Here is a 16,582-nt window from a genome sequence, read left to right as displayed (position 1 = left end):
CGTAAAATTGCATTAAAACGATGGTATATTTAGCTTGCAAACTACTCTTATTTTGCTTTGGTCTTCATTGTCTCTGTCTTTTGCCTGGTGGTTGGCTTGTTGGGTCAATCACTATCGGTCTCTTTCCCCTTTTTGTTACTGTTTTCAGTTTTTTTGGACGGCGTTTGGATTGTCTCTGGGCTTCGTGGGCGCTTGCCTTTGTCACGGTGGTTGTCTAGTTCATTCATCATTGACGGACTTGCGTCATTCCTGTAGATGGTTAATTTTTTTTTGTTGATCAGCATAGTAGGTAACTTTTGTATAGAATATGTATTTTTGTTTGGACTTACTCTTCATTCAACTTTTCATTTCCTTCTATTTGTTTTGCGACTCCTTGCATAGTTGGTTGTCGGAGATCCTGTTATGATGAGTTATGTTATTAATTATAATCATAAGCAGTATGTCGTGTTTGTTTTTGAGCATTGTTTATTACCTCATCATTTTGTTGCTCATTCAAGTATGACTCTTCTAAGTCTTTGTTGAGGATGTATGTCTTCACAACTTTCAACTCTCTTTCTTCCCCGTAGTTGCTTGTTCCAATCATAACTTTGAATGTGTATCGCTTGCCTACACAATTCTGGAGTATGTTGTAGACCTTTTCCTTTCCTTTGTCCTGTATAATTTTGTTTTTTTCATGTTTTATAATATAGTAAGTAATACTTGAGTGTTTTTTCATGTATGTTTGTACCTTTTCGTAGATATCTACCAAATTATTGATTGGTTTTCCGATGACTTTTTCTGCCTCCTTATCAAAAATCACAATGTTGGCTTCCGATATTCCGTCGGATAGTGTTGCGAGGATTCTATACCTGTAAGATTTGTTGTTAGTTAGTTAGTTTTTTTTTAGCATAGGAGTAGTTTTATTTTGTACCTTTGCATTGGGTAAAGTATTTCTTGGTCACATTTTGGGCAAATATTGTCGGATCCGATTCCCTTTCTACATGTTGGACATGAGATATATCTCCATTCAGCATCCGTGCGTATTCCCGTGATTTCTCCGTGACATGTGAATGTTGTTTTCTGTATGTTCTTGAGGCGTTAGCTTGAGTTTTGGATTTATGTGCTTTCAGTAATGAATAAGAGTCTTACCGGATCATTGATCTCCATTTCTATGAGCTCGGTTATTGTCCTTCTGTTCATGAACATTTTCTCCTCTTTCTCTTGTTGTGTGTTGTTTTGGATGTGTTGTACTGGCTTCGGCGATTCAATCCTGTGACAGTAGTTATGTTGTCAGGGTTGTGAATTGTTCATATTTAGTAGATCGTTTCCCCCTTTTTTTGTTTATTCCATTTACCTCTCTAGGAGTGTTTGTACTTCAGGTATTTCCAAGTTGACATACAACTTTGTTCCGTAAGTACTTCTTAATTGATATTTTTCTGCATTAGACAATCAGTATTCATAAGTGCCTTTTTTTTATTTTATTTTCTTCGTTAGCTGTAGGTGTTGCGTACCTTGGTACTGAATTACTCTTGCTGTTGTAATGACGATGATTCTTGTTGCCTCTGTTTCATTTGGTGTTTTGTCATCAAGGTAGTCTGCTGCTTCTCCCCATAAGCTGACTTTGATATTATTTTTCCTGTTGGCATATTTGTTCATTAGTTTACTCGGTGTTTTCATCTAATTCGTATTACTTACGTTTCGTTGTCAACGTTAGTGGGGTGTATTACTTACCTTTCGTCTTCAATGAAGATGTGTCGTATTTCTGCAGGTCCATACTCGGTCATGACTTGAGTCTTATTTTCAATTCCCGTTAGGAGGCCTACGACATCTTCATTTTATTTGAATCAATTTGTCAGTGTCAAAAGCATTGTTTATTCTTAAAGAAGAGTTTTCGTACTTACCTATTAAGTAGTCTATCTTGTTGCATCTTTCTTGTAGCAAATGGAGTGGGTGGATCTCGAATTTATGTTTTTGTATCTGATTTTCGCGTTCTGGTTGCGCGATGAGGGAAGTGAATGGGGTGAACTTCAATATGTTGTCATTTGTGTGTACCGGACGATATCCTCTTGTGTTCTTCGCTACTTCAAAATGTGACAGTTTGTATATTTGCCCTTCTTGTATTTCCTCTTTGAAACTATGCATCCATTTCTTATGTATAGTTGCATGCATATGTTCCCCCTGAAAATAAGACACGTTAGTTTTTTTTTTTTTTTTTTTTTTTTTTTTTTTCTCAAAACGCATAGTTTTTTTTTTTTTAATGGGAGTACCTCTGCATCTAGCAAAATCATATCTAGTGATAGTGGACTTTCATTCGGCTTCAAGGTGACGTTCCACATTCTTGTTACACGGGCGGTAATTTGGTAGCGTGATTTTGATGGAACCATTGCAGCAATATTAACGGTAATTGGGGCCATCTTTTCTTTTGCTATTTGATTTGATACTTGTTTTTCTTTGTGTTAGTGTTGTAATATCTGTGTGATATAGATATAATCATTTGTCATTTATATTTATATTTATATTTTGATGTTATTTGTGCTTGGCCATTGGCCATTAATTTTGTGGTTTAATTTTGTGATTTAGCACTTTAATATGTCTGTTATGGTGCTCGAAGAGTTTGGTATTTATTTTGTTTTTTTTTTTCTTATGTGTTGTCTTTTTGACTTCTCTAGTTTAGCTGTTTAAGTTTGTCTATTGGTATTGTTATTGTCTTTTATGGCTGTCTTTATGGTATTAAGTGCACTCATTATGAAATAATTTATTATTTTCTTGGCTTTTTGTTTCTTTCTACTCTCTTTCAATCTTGTTATGCTATCATTGCTATCTTAATTGAGTTGTTTATTATTTTTTCTTTGATGTGTTTTGTTTTCGTAACTGTTCTCCAGTTTGTATTAGTCATTAATGTTTGGTTAATTTTTTTGTAAATTGTAATGTGTTAGTAACGTTTTTCCTTTTTTTTGTTAATGTAATTTTAGTTTTATTATTATGTTGATTTGTCTTCTCAATGTTTATGGTTTTTTTTCATGAGTGTATGTCCATTTATTTTTTAATTAATAATAGTCTGTTCAATATCTGAGCTGCCTTGTTTATTCTTTTTTTGTACCATTATATATATATTATCCCCCTGTTTTTCTACTTACATTCCACTTCATTGCTTGTTTCTTTCTTTCTGTTGTCATCTGCTAAGGCTATTAATAATCAGACTTACACACACATTTCTATTATGGCACATTTCTTTAACATTGGTGACATGGTGGAGGTAATGTTTCCGCAAGTTGGTTTTGTAGGTTCTTTTTTCGTTGCTACCATTCTTCTAGTTTTGCAGGATGGTCGTCTCTATGTTCAATTTCACCACTTGTTATCTGCCAATGGAATCTTCTTTCTAAGGAGTGTTGTTGCTGCAACAAACATACGTCCTATCCCTCCCTTTATTGGGACGTCAGAGTATGAGCTAGATGATATTGTTGATGTGTTTGTCAATGACGGTTGGTGGGTTGGTAGGGTGGTTGATGTTCTAAGGTCTGATGGTTATTATGAGATTCGTTTTGAAATGTATGACGAAGTTAGCTTCAATGAGTTTTTCGACATGCGTCCTCATCTAGAGTGGGAGGATGGTAGATGGGTTAGTGTGCTGGAGTGACTGTTGGGAGTGGATTAGCATTAGTTTTGATGTTGATTTATTTTTGGCATGTTATTTAGTATTTTGTACTCTGTATACTCTTTGTTGAGTATATTATTAATAAAATTTAGATCTTTTATGATTTTTCTCCATTTTGTGTGTTGTTTTCTATCCCTTAAAGAAATTAAAGAAAGTTGCAAAGATGGAAAACGTACCATATAAATCAGCGTTTCTTCAAATTTCAACTCATCCCTTGTAACCGGAATACCTCTTACGAGTCTAGAGCGCAAGAATCTCGAGATTGTGCTGGTACTATTTTTGAGGCTGAAAAATAGAGTCTGGCATGAGTAGTTTCAAACTCCATGCATAATAATTGATGACGTTCTAACATATATCATTTGATTTCATTAGACATTTACACCTCCGATGTGTGTCCATGTAATTAAACTTTAACACTCCGGTTAAAAGTTAATACAAATACAATGTAATTAACCTTAATTAGTAATTGGATGTGCCCGGTTATTGTTTTTGGAATTTTATTTTTTTTATCTCTAGCTGTTATTTCATATTTCATATCCTGAAGTGTTTATAAAATAAGGTTGCAATCATTAAAAATGGGGAAGAATAATATTTTAAAGTGGCTGTTACAGGGGGTTTTGTTAGTTTAGTGATATAAGGACAAGATAGCACAAGAGGTTCACTGAATTTTAAAATTAATATGCAGGCATCATAGGTCTTCAAATATTTCCTTCTTTAAATTAATATGTACTCATCATAAGTCTTCAAATATTTCCTGATACACGACATTTTTTGTTTCATTCTTCTCCTCTAATATATTCTTACTGGGGATGCTTATCTTTAGGCCATTACGAGATGTTACCCTTGACACAGCTACATATAATTGGCCATGACTAAAAACTGGTTCTGGTAGATATACACCAACCTTGTCAAATGTTTGTCCCTGGCTCTTGTTGATGGTCATTGCAAAACAAACTTTGATAGGAAATTGTCTTCGCTTCATTGTGAAAGGCCATTTGGTGTCCGTTGGAGTCATTTCTATTCTTGGAATTGCAACCACTTCCCCTATGTTGGTGCCCGTAATTACTTTTGCCTCTATGATACATGTGCGTATGCGCATCACTGTTAGCCTTGTTCCGTTGCACATACCAGCTGCTTGGTTTATGTTCCTCATCAATATTATTGGGCATCCAACCTTCAGGTGTATTTCATGATTCGGTATGCCTTGAAAGTGGAGGGAGTTTAGGAATTCAGTTGGATATAAGTTTTCCATATTTCCGGCATTTCTCGTCAATGGGCAGATTCTATCTGCACTTTTGGAAATTTCTACATCCCCTGGCAGCAGATTTAGGATGTGTTTATTGATCTCATCCACTGTGTCATTTTTTGGGGCAAGAATCGCTCTTCCTTGTAAGTATTTTGGGTTTGTGTAGTTACCAAGAAGTTCCGGGTAAACTTCATTGACAATCGTTTGGATGGGGTCATCTTGTGTTGAGATCAATATATCTTCTGGAATTTTTATCCAAGTCTGGTCATCCTCTCCCTCCTTTGTCGTTGTTGGTATCTTCCCGTCACCAACATCAAGGACCCATTTTGCAAATTCATGCAGCTCATTACTCTCCGACTCTTTAACTCCTTTCAGCAGCCTCATATTTTTTTGAAGTCTTAGCACCCGACAGTGTGGCCAGATTTGTGTTGATTTGCTAATGGATGCATCCACAATGTTTCCTCTTCCACCTTTAGGAATCACAGGTAAAATTTGTCTGAAATCACCACCTAGTACAACAGTCTTACCCCCAAAAACTTTTTCCGTTGCTGTCGGGTCATCAAGTTGCATGATATCTCGGAAAGCTCTATCAACAGCCTCGAAAGCATGACGGTGGACCATTGGCACCTCATCCCATATGATTAATGCGGCTTCCCTAATCAAATTGGCAAGATCCGATCCTTGTTCAATTCTACAACTTGTGCTTTCATGTAATACTATTGGGATTGAGAATCTAGAATGAGCTGTCCTCCCAGATATTAATAACAAAGCAGCTATTCCAGAAGATGCTACGGCTAGAACAATTCGGCCTTCAGACCGCAACCGCGAAATCAATGCTCCCCATAGGTATGTCTTACCCGTGCCCCCACTTCCATAAACAAAGAACAGACCGCCTGTTTTTTGGTAGATTGCTTGCAATACGCTGTCATAAACCCTTCTTTGGTCTGCATTTAATCCAATCTGAAGTTGATCAGACTCAGATGCCAACTGTTCAGTGTCATAGCTTTGTTCCTCGATTATCAACCTATTTCCAGAGTTTTTAAGCAATGTTGTGTCTGGAATTGGGAAATCTGCATAATTTCGAAGGCTTCGGCCTCCTCGATTAAGAATCATCTCAAGCTCAAATAGTGCATAATTTTGAATTTGCTCATCTGTTAGCCTAATGACCCTATAGCCAAGGCGTCGCTGCTGTCGGTGTAATATGTCATCAGACAGATTCTTCCAATGCGTGAGCCACAATTGTTTGGGGTCAGACACTTCGCAGAATATTAAGAGTGTTGCAAATAGTTCTCGTAATTGATGCCCTGTTGCCCAGGTAGCAGCCTCATTCAGCGCTACATTCCACTCTTCATCTCCGTCAAGGAGGCCTAAGTCGTTGCAAGCGGCCTTAAATGTTGGATGAACAAACCCATTTACCGTGCGAATGTCCGCAAAACACTTTGCTCCTTTAACAATGTTTAACAGAAGACGTAGGTAGTATACTTCCCCGGAATTTGGAGTGGCAAAGTAAATTCTTCCTATTTTGAACCCTTTCTGTCTTCTTGTCCATATTTTGTTGTTGTCATCCCACACCCATTTACTTGGGAAATCTGCATATGTTAGAAGGCATGCATCTTCATTTTCACTGTTTGTCGCCATCCATTCAGTTAGGGTCGTTTTTGCTTCACCCACTCTTTCTAGGACGGTGTTTGGAGACTCGGAATCCTCAAAAACAATTGGCTGTTCGTCTTCCAAGTGATAGCATAGACGTTGTACTGGTGGGTCTTTATATTGTATTTCAAATGCAAACATTCGCCAGCAAGCCTCTGAAGCCGATACATACCGACATTGAAGGAATGTTTCTATCTCATCTATTGGTTTATCTTTTGCGTTTGGTTCATTTGTATTTCCTCGAATTTCTTGAATGCTGGCAAGAGTCATGTCTGGTCCCTTTGACATGTATTTGAAGAGGTATTTAACCGATCTGTGTTTATTGCACCATTCCACATTTAAGTGGGCTTGGTACTTCACTAATAGGTCAATATTGTATGGGACAATAAACCTATTATCAACAGCAAGTTGATTCTTCTCTCCCATTCTCTCATTCTGCCTTCGACGGTACTCTGGATACCCATCATCACTAACTGTTGTGTTACTGCAGAACGGCCTAGGGTAGTACTTTGAGCACTTTCCACCAACCATGCAGGGGGATTTCAAGTTCCTTTCTCCACATGGGCCATGTACCATGTGTTGCATAACAGCTGCATAGCCAATTGGGTCTTCATCTTTGTCTGGTATTTCCGCACTTATAATTTTGCCTATGTCAGATGCTTGTGGGTGCTTATCTTCTGGGCGAAGGAATAAGCATATGTGGGCATGCGGTAAACCTCTCTTCTGGAACTCTACCGTGTAAATAGCTGTCAAAAATAGATTGTTTAGAATTTGTTCTTCTGATATGATTATAGTTAGATTGAGGTAGGTTCAGGATTGCATAAGTATATTACCTGCAAGTATTCTACCGAAGAAGGCTCTTTGGGTAAGGTCTTTCATCAACTCCTCTAGTTTAATTTTGAAAACTCTAGCGACAATGTCAGGCCTATCTTCAGGTCTTTGCCCGGGTGTGGCCTTTAAGAACTCAGTAATCTCCACCCATCTTGGATTGCATGTGAAAGTGATGAACAAATCGGGGGGCCCTGCCCAACGACAAATAGCTAATCCATCTTGATAGTGCTGGAACAAATTTCTATAGCAGTTTGGAAAAGATGGAGGAAGAATTATCCGTTGACCTAAGGAAGCAGGGGTGTCTTGCCCAGCAGTGACTGCATCAATCAAACCGCGAAGTGAATATTTCCTTATTGCCTTCTGATTATGGCGGACATAGTCAAGTCTGGTTTCCTCAACACATGTGAAGGAGTCCGCCATAAATTGTTGTCGTAATCTCCCACACAGAACAGAGAAGCCGTCAATGATTTGGCCGTCCTCTCTCCGTTCTTGGAATCGATAAGCGTAATACTCCCTCATTGTTACTGTTTTTCTTTTCTTTCGAGTTGTCGTCTCTGCATCAGCATGCAGAATACCTAACTTAAAACCGTCCTCTCCATAAGGGAACATTAAGGGGTATTGCATTGCCATAAAGCTCGGGTGCAACTCTGAAATCCTCTTCAAGCCTGCCGCACGATCATGAATAACAATATCTCGGACCCCCTTCTCAGTGTCTCCGTTTCCAATAATAAGTGCTGCAAGTTCGTCGGTCGATGGGAGATTGTATTGTCTGCCGTCCCTGCTTCGGCTACCAAGCAAACGTAATTGAACAGGTTGGAGGCTAGAGGTTTCAATTCGTTCCCTTGCCATTTTGCACATTTTTGCTAGTCGGTTGTAGCCATAAAGCATCTTGGAAAGGCTTTCTACAATCTCAGTGTCAAGCGTAGTTTGCCCTTCTCCATTTAATGATTTTATTCTGTTTGAAACCTCATGCTCAGTGTCATAAAAGTACAACTGCATGAATCGAGGTTGTTTGCCTTCAGGCGGAAGGATAGACCCAATTTTATGGTGATTTTGCCCACCAAGTCTGAAACAATATGGGGCACTGCCGTTGTTAATTGTGTTATCTACTCTTCCTCCCAATGACGTGAAGGCGAATAATGTGTTGTATGACCTGATTTGCCTTCTGAATTCACTTGAACGTGGCCCACCGGTTGGGTTTAACAACTGCTTTAAAAGTTCAGGTGGTTCTTTTAATAAAGGTAGTTTAACTTTACCCTTTTGGCAACAAATGTTGAATTTAGGGCGAGCATCTTTTGTCGGCTGGCAGACTGACTCTTCTATCCAAACTACGGCTTTGCAAAACTCGCATTGCTCTGTTGGGCCACCAAAACTCCAAGCCTGGACAAATTTCCCTGTTCAGTGCAAACATTTAAATGGGTCATGAAACTTCTTGTAAGTTAAGGTAATGTTGCGAGAATTATGTGTTCAAATGAGAATTGTGATGTCGGAAAAGGTGCATACTTGCGGTGAGGTTGCCCGTTGGTGGATTAGTAAACGGCTGGCTGTCTGCGTGTTTGGGGGTGGCTCCTGCAGTTTTGGCGTATAAATATTAAAATGTCTTTTTGAAACAGAGACAATAGAATAAGGTCAACAGATAATACCATCACTATTAATTTTGAATCTCAGTAATGACTGTTGTGTAATGCTGGGGTTTGAGCGTTTGCGTCCTCTTCTGCGATAACTACAGTCCCCTTCATCCCCTACAATGTTGTCAGCAAGTCTCTTCTGTTGGGTAGTGTCTATAAACTCTAAGATGCTTGATAATGTGATGTTTGGCGAAGGATTTGACGACGCCATGGGATGTGTCTGTGGGGTTTCACGTTGTTGGTTTCTGTTACTCGCACATGAGCTGGGCAAACTTGAGGTGAGGTTGCTGGTGGGCGGGATAGTAGACGGCTGGCTGTCTGCGTGTTTGGAGGTGGCTCCTGTAGTTTTAGGTTACAAATATTAATATATGTTATTTCGAAACAGAGACAGTAGAATAAGGTGAGTGAATAATACCGCCACTGTTATTAGGGTTTGACGACGCTATGGGATGTGTCTGTGGGGTTTCACGTTGTTGGTTTCTGTTACTTGCACATGAGCTGGGCAAACTTGAGGTGTGGTTGCTGGTCGGTGGGATAGTAGACGGCTGGCTATCTACGTGTTTGGAGGTGGCTCCTGCAATTTTACGTTACACATATTAATATATGTTATTTCGAAACAGAGACAGTAGCATAAGGTGAGTGAATAATACCGCCACTATTATTGGTTCTTGGGATGCCGGTGTTTGAGCTTGGAATGGCGGGCCCAAGCACCATACGTTTCCGTCCTCTTTTGCGGTACCTGCAGTCCCCTTCATCCCCTTCACCACTGTTAGCGAGTCTTTTCCGTGGGGTGGTTTCTATAAACTCTAAGATGTTTGATAATGTGATGTTAGGCGAAGGGGTTGAGGACGCCATGGGACGTGTATGCGCTGGTTCACATTGTTGGTTTTTGTTACTCGCACATGAGCTGGGCATACTTGTGGTGAGGTACACAGCTGTCTATCTCCGTGTTTGGAGGTGGCTCCTGCATTTTAGGCTACAAATATTAATATGTCTTCCTCAAACAGAGGTAATAGAATAAGTTGAGTAAATAATACCGCAACTATTAGTGATTCTTGGGATGCCGGTGTTTGAGTTTGGCATGGCTGGCCCAATCACCATACGTTTCCGTCCTCTTATGCGTAAACTGCAGTCCCCTTCATCACTATTAGCGTTTCTCTTCCGTGGGGTGGTTTCTATAAAAGCCAAAATGTTTGGTAATGTGATGTTAGGCGAAGGGTTTGGCGGTGCCGTGGGGTGTGTCTACGGGGTTTGACATTGTTGTTCTCTCTTAATGGTACATGAGCTTTCTACTGGATTGGTAATTATTAGTTTAGATGTGATCTTTGTGAGTGAGTTATGATCCATGTTTCGGGTTGTTTACCCGCTTGTTTTCCTGCTAAAGAAAAATAAAATTAATTAGTATGTAATTTGTGAATTGAAGTTGAATATCCTTTAGGAAAGAACGTAGCAACCTTTTGAGAATCCTTAAACTATTGGTAATATATTAAGGCTAGAGAGGATTTATACCAGGATGCAGGTGATGACCAGCCAATGGAGCCAATACAGGATTACCTTTTGAGAGAGAGCATAAACAACACAGGCCAAGAGCTACCTAAAGTGTAATAAAACTTATCTTACAAGTGATTCTGATATGCAATTAAGAACACAATGTAACTTGATATGCTTTGTAAGTACCTATAATATGAAAGGGCTTGGTTTAAAAAATGACTTAATGACATTTGACACATTAATTAAAATGCATCTCATATATGAGGAAGCTGGGGGGGCATGGATTTGGGAAAACCATCAGTCAAGGCAGATGTGTTAAATATATCATAATTACAACTTTTTTTAAGGGTCCTTTAATTGTAGACTCTTTAACTCTAATGACATGTTCTCGGCGTCTACCCCATCGCCGTGCGTAGTGAAACAATATGAGTTATGGTGATATGTAACCTCAAAAGACCTATTGAGCTAAACAAAGTTCATCTGCATATTCATATCATTAGACATTAGTCGGAACTGAACAAACTGTACTTATTTCAAAAGCATCAGGAAATGTTTTTTTGTACCATTTGTAATAAAAGCAATAGCAGATATGACTAAACAAATATCCTGTAAATTTAAAAGGGGTGGTCCAAGTAAGGTTGAGCAAGTGCTGGTCCGGAGCGACCATTGCGAGAACCGACTTGGTGTAGTACATGCCATCTGTTACTCTAAACTACTTCATAAATCAATAAGCGGTTACATGATACCGGGGAGGTACTAATGTGGCGGCTAAAAGACAAATTGGGGGATCATCTATGTATCAATTGAACTTGGTAACTAATCAATCAAGCAAATAAATCATCTATTTGATTAATTTTATGTATCATCAAGCAAACAAATCATCTATTTGATTAATTATGTATTAATTGAATTTGGGCAGTATAAAAGACGGACTAATACCTCCGGTGGCGGACGAATAACCGTGATGAAACCCAGCTCAATCACCTTGTTGGCCCGTTGCAACTTTTAGGAAAGCACGAAGAGAGTGATCAGCAGTAGGAGCTTGATTGATTAGTTGATCAACAATTGAATTTGGCAACTAAACAATCATCTACTTGATGTGTATACTCATGTTTTACGAAAACAGTGGGAGTGGTATTGGATGAGGTTAGTGGGCCACTAATCCATTTTGAATGGTTATCCAATTTGGATGTTTTTTTTTTTTGTTTTTAAGTAAATATATTCCTTTTTTTTTGTGGTAAATTGTTAATAAATAAATTTAGTAGTAGACTAAAATGTGTAGGAATTAATGTGTGAGTTGTGATGTGGATTTTAATTTAATGCTTAAGCCATGTGGATTTTAATTTAATACTAATGCCATGTGTAATTTAATTTAATGCTTTTATCTAGCCTTTTAATTAAATAGTATAGATACATGTAAATGATATAAAACACAAATTTCCAAAGTATCTATAAAATATAATTAAAAGGCTACCCTAAAATGACAAATGAATGCCACCAAGACGAAGCCACGTAGGATCCAAAAAACCACCTAGATTAAAATTTAATGTGACGTGGCATATTTTTAAATGTGATGTTGCATATTTTTAATGTTACATAACGAATTAATGTCATATGATTATCAATTTATTATTACATGACATTAATTTAAATTATTTATCTATAAATTAATTTAATTCACTTATATCTATAATATTATATCATTATTCTTAAATTAATTTTTTATATTAAATATATTGTCTTCCAAAATTTATATAACTCTTACAAATTAACATCAAATTTCATAATTTATAATTAATATTGACATTTTAATTGAAATTTTTGTAACAAAACATGTTAATAAATTTCATAATTTATAATTAAAATTGAAATTTTTATAATAAAACATGTTAAGGAATTAATTAAACCTCTTCATATTACTAAACACTCATCATTATTAATATTTTCCTATTTAATTCATTGTTTTTAAAAATTTTGTAATAAAACCTGTTAATAAATTAATTAAATCTCTTCATATTACTGAACACCCACCATTATTAACATTTTATTATTTACTTTTTTTTTTTTAATTAAACATGGTAATAAATCTATACAATATTGTTAAAAGGCTACTTAAAGTATTTAATTTTAATTCATGTGTAATTTTTCTATTGGTTAGTAATAATTCACTTATATTAATTACTTGATTATCTAACTAGAAATAATATCTAAATACCATGTGTTACATACTTATAAATACTAACAAAATAAAAAAAAAATATTAGTTACAAACAAAAAAGTAACAAATTAATACAAACTCTTTATTTTCCTCTCATAAATTTGTATCAATCTACCTATTCATTTAACTTTTATTTTTTTTATTTTATATATTGTCTTTTTGTTTTTTCTCACAATTATTATACTTTGTATTTATTTTACCATAATTTTTTTATCTTCCCCTTAGTTCACAAAACATTATTCTTCTCTCAAATAAATTTTTGAAATTAATTACAAAAATTTCCTTATATAAATATTACAACAATCCTATTTTTCATTTTTATCCAAAAAGTTGGTAGTAAAGTATGCATATATAATCAAATGAATTATTTAACTTTTTTACTCTTATTATGTTTTGAATTAATTAATAGTTATAATCTTATTTAGTTATTATTATGTTTTTGTATTGAAATTGCAGAAGGATGACATACTCATATATCAATAACATTGCATGGAATCTAGAAATAATGGTTATGGAACATCTTTGTAATTTTCTTTTGACTTGAATATTGTTAAAAGGCTACTTAAAGTATTTAATTTTAATTCATGTGTAATTTTTCTATTGGTTAGTAATAATTCACTTATATTAATTACTTGATTATCTAACTAGAAATAATATCTAAATACCATGTGTTACATACTTATAAATACTAACAAAATAAAAAAAATATTAGTTGCAAACAAAAAAGTAACAAATTAATACAAACTCTTTATTTTCCTCTCATAAATTTGTATCAATCAACCTATTCATTTAACTTTTATTTTTTTTATTTTATATATTGTCTTTTTGTCTTTTCTCACAATTATTATACTTTTTATTTATTTTACCATAATTTTTTATCTTCCCCTTAGTTCACAAAACATTATTCTTCTCTCAAATAAATTTTTGAAATTAATTACAAAAATTTCCTTATATAAATATTACAACAATCCTATTTTTCATTTTTATCCAAAAAGTTGGTAGTAAAGTATGCATATATAATCAAATGAATTATTTAACTTTTTTACTCTTATTATGTTTTGAATTAATTAATAGTTATAATCTTATTTAGTTATTATTATGTTTTTGTATTGAAATTGCAGAAGGATGACATACTCATATATCAATAACATTGCATGAAATCTAGAAATAATGGTTATGGAACATCTTTGTAATTTTCTTTTGACTTGAATATTGTTAAAAGGCTACTTAAAATATTTAATTTTTAATCTACATGTAATTTTTCTATTGGTCAGTAATAATTCACTTATATTATTTACTTTATTATCTAACTAGAAATAATTTCTAAATACCATGTGTTACATGTTTAATAGATACTAACAAAATAAAAAATATTAGTTGCAAACACAAAAAGACAAATTAATACAAACCTTTTATTTTCCTCTCTTAAATTTGGTATCACTCAACTCATTTAACTTTTATTTATTTTATTTAATAAAAGGTCTTTTATTTTTACCTCACAATTAATATACCTTGTATTTATTTTACCATAATTTTTTTTTATCTCCCCCTTAATTCACAAAACATTCTTCTTCTCTCAAATAAATTCTATAAATTAATTAGATAATTATTTACAAAAAATTCCTTATATAAATATTACAACAATCCCATTTTTCATTTTTATCCAAAAAGTTGGTAGGTAAAATATGCATATTCGTTTTAAGTTGTCCAAGTTGCCAAGAATGAGCTCAAAACAAAATGGGTAGAGGCAGAGGCAGTGGTCATGATCACCGAGGCAGCAGTCCGGAAAGGCACAGAGACAGTCAGGCACGGAGACAGGAGTTCGCCCATATTTTTACTTTTTTCAAAGTACTCTTTTATCTCCTTAGATAGATTTTAACAAAATGAATTATTTAACTTTTTTATTCTTATTATATATTTTGAACTAATTAATCGTTGTAATCTTATTTAGTTATTATTTTTGTGTTTGTATTGAAATTGCAGGAGGATAACATTGCATGAAATCTGGAAATAATGGTTATGGAACTTCTTTGCAACTTTCTTTTGACTTGATATTATTTTTCATTTTTGATGGGTTTACCTTTTTTTTATTATGGTGTATGCGCAATATAAAACTATAGTATGGATCTCTAATTATTGGTGATATGTTACATTATATACTCTAACCCTTAATATTAATTGACAAATTTTGTAAATTGTACTAAATTGTCTTACACCCTTTCGTGTACTTTATTCGTTTTCCTTGTACTCTTCAACTTGTATTTTGTCAAGTAGGTTATAAATCAAATATCTTAGTCGACAAACAGATTATAAATCAAATGTCTTAATGGAAGTGTTGAATTATATATGCTCCAAGGATATAATTGGATCTTATAATGCGGATCAAGGTAAATATTTGGCATGGTTTTTGGTTGGAATCCGATGATCATTCTCCAATCCATTGTTCCAACTTTGAATGCTTTCAAGCGTTTAAATCATTTTTTCCCATCAAATATTTTCTTCTAACACTCTCAATATTTCTTCGAGAAATGTTTAGTTTTTTATAATAATTTGTATATATTTTTCTTTTCTCATAAATCAATTGTTACGAATATTTTTTAATTATCACCCCCTTCTCTTTTTTGTCCATTTTTATATTATCACCCATTTTTCTTTTATTTTTACTTTGGGATGTGCTTTTACCAAATGCTCATTATAACCTTTTTTAAAATTACAAAATAAATGTCATCCTTTAAGGGTAAAATTCTCACATTACTCCACTAATTGCAAACTTTTTCCTTTTATTTTCAATTGGTTTTTGTCTTTTCTTAATATGAATTATTGCGCACAAGCAAATGAGGTGATAATTAAAAAAAATGGAAGGAGTATAATAATACAAATCGTGTATCCTTATTTCTTTGTAATTCATTGAGATAGACGTTAAAACTCCTCACATAAAAGTTCATCAACAACAAGAGATATAGGGATGCCTCTAATTAACAAGAGATATAAAAATGAAACTAGAATGATGTCATTGTTGAACAGATACATTTTCTCGTGTATCCTCTCAAATATTGCTCACATAAAATTATTTTAAAACTTATTGAATGCGTATTTATTCAAACTTTTATTTGTATAAGTTACATGTCATCAACTCCTTGCTAATGGTTTAAGTATATTATTTAGATCTTTCATTATACAAAAATCATTTCAATAATATTCTTGCCAATACGTTTGAAATCAATTGAATTTACAAGAAAGATGTTGGAAGACTGACGAATCGATAAGAATTGTAAATGTATTTGCTGAAAAAGTTTAACAAACTTCATTGCATTTAAGAAAATAAACTTGTAATTTTAGCCTAATTCGTAAGACAAACATAAGTAGTATTTTAACAGAGCGCTTTCTACGTATAATTCATATAGCCTCTAATTTACTAAAGATAATATGTAAAATTCAGTTATAAGATATCATTACTATCCATTCATTTTGATAATTTACATGTTTACTTTATTTTACATTTCTTTTTTCATTAGAATACGTTGTGTAATAAGGAATAGAATTAGATGTCCAAGTGTCCAACGTTTTGTTTCTTTGCCGGATAAAAATAGGACCAGGGTTCTTAGAACGCACCAAAACAACACTAAAAACAATATATCAAGTACTAGAATACCAAAAGTCGTTAATGTTCAGTGAACTGAATAACCACCGTGACAAAGCCAAGCGCGCTTGAAATCCAGAGACAATCCAAACACTGTGACAAAAAGCAGAGAATAGAAACAGAAAGGCGACCAGCGATGATTAACACAACAACACAACAACCAGTAAAAGGACAAAAACAATGAGGACCATAGCAAAATAAGAGCAGTTTGCAAACTTAATATTCCACTATTTGAATGCAATTT

The 16,582-nt window shown here is 34.4% G+C and overlaps 3 protein-coding genes across 3 annotated transcripts; 1 reads left to right on the top strand and 2 right to left on the bottom strand.

Annotated features, from left to right (window-relative positions):
* Positions 1-329: 329 nt before the first annotated feature.
* Positions 330-2,393, bottom strand: LOC141638066 (replication protein A 70 kDa DNA-binding subunit C-like; the record flags this gene model as incomplete). The annotated part of the gene is made up of 8 exons (XM_074447514.1): positions 2,247-2,393; positions 1,881-2,157; positions 1,711-1,807; positions 1,491-1,615; positions 1,334-1,415; positions 1,129-1,249; positions 473-652; positions 330-397 (listed from the first exon to the last, which is right to left on the bottom strand). Coding segments are annotated over exons 1-8 (1,097 nt in total), but the record flags the coding sequence as incomplete, so codon positions are not given.
* An 806-nt stretch (positions 2,394-3,199) lies between these two features.
* Positions 3,200-3,616, top strand: LOC141638065 (protein AGENET DOMAIN (AGD)-CONTAINING P1-like). The gene has a single exon (XM_074447513.1). The coding sequence runs from the start codon at positions 3,200-3,202 to the stop codon at positions 3,614-3,616; it is 417 nt and encodes a 138-aa protein (XP_074303614.1).
* A 751-nt stretch (positions 3,617-4,367) lies between these two features.
* On the bottom strand, positions 4,368-9,200 carry LOC141638064 (uncharacterized). Its single transcript, XM_074447512.1, has 3 exons — positions 9,005-9,200; positions 7,364-8,755; positions 4,368-7,276 (listed from the first exon to the last, which is right to left on the bottom strand). The coding sequence occupies exons 1-3, from the start codon at positions 9,198-9,200 to the stop codon at positions 4,368-4,370; spliced, it is 4,497 nt and encodes a 1,498-aa protein (XP_074303613.1).
* Positions 9,201-16,582: the final 7,382 nt, after the last annotated feature.

Source organism: Silene latifolia, unplaced genomic scaffold (assembly GCF_048544455.1).
Source record: "Silene latifolia isolate original U9 population unplaced genomic scaffold, ASM4854445v1 scaffold_168, whole genome shotgun sequence".
Classification (NCBI taxonomy): domain Eukaryota; kingdom Viridiplantae; phylum Streptophyta; class Magnoliopsida; order Caryophyllales; family Caryophyllaceae; genus Silene; species Silene latifolia.
The sequence above is the reverse complement of the archived record's forward strand: the minus strand, read 5'-3'. Positions and strand labels throughout refer to the sequence as shown.

Coding starts and splice junctions, on each gene's coding strand:
- LOC141638065 (XM_074447513.1), top strand. CDS start 3,200: ATGGCACATTTCTTTAACATTGGTGACATGGTGGAGGTAATGTTTCCG.
- LOC141638064 (XM_074447512.1), bottom strand. CDS start 9,200: ATGGCGTCGTCAAATCCTTCGCCAAACATCACATTATCAAGCATCTTA. Junction 8,756..9,004: donor ATTCAAAATTAATAGTGATG/GTATTATCTGTT, acceptor TGCACTGAACAG/GGAAATTTGTCCAGGCTTGG. Junction 7,277..7,363: donor CTTCGGTAGAATACTTGCAG/GTAATATACTTA, acceptor TATTTTTGACAG/CTATTTACACGGTAGAGTTC.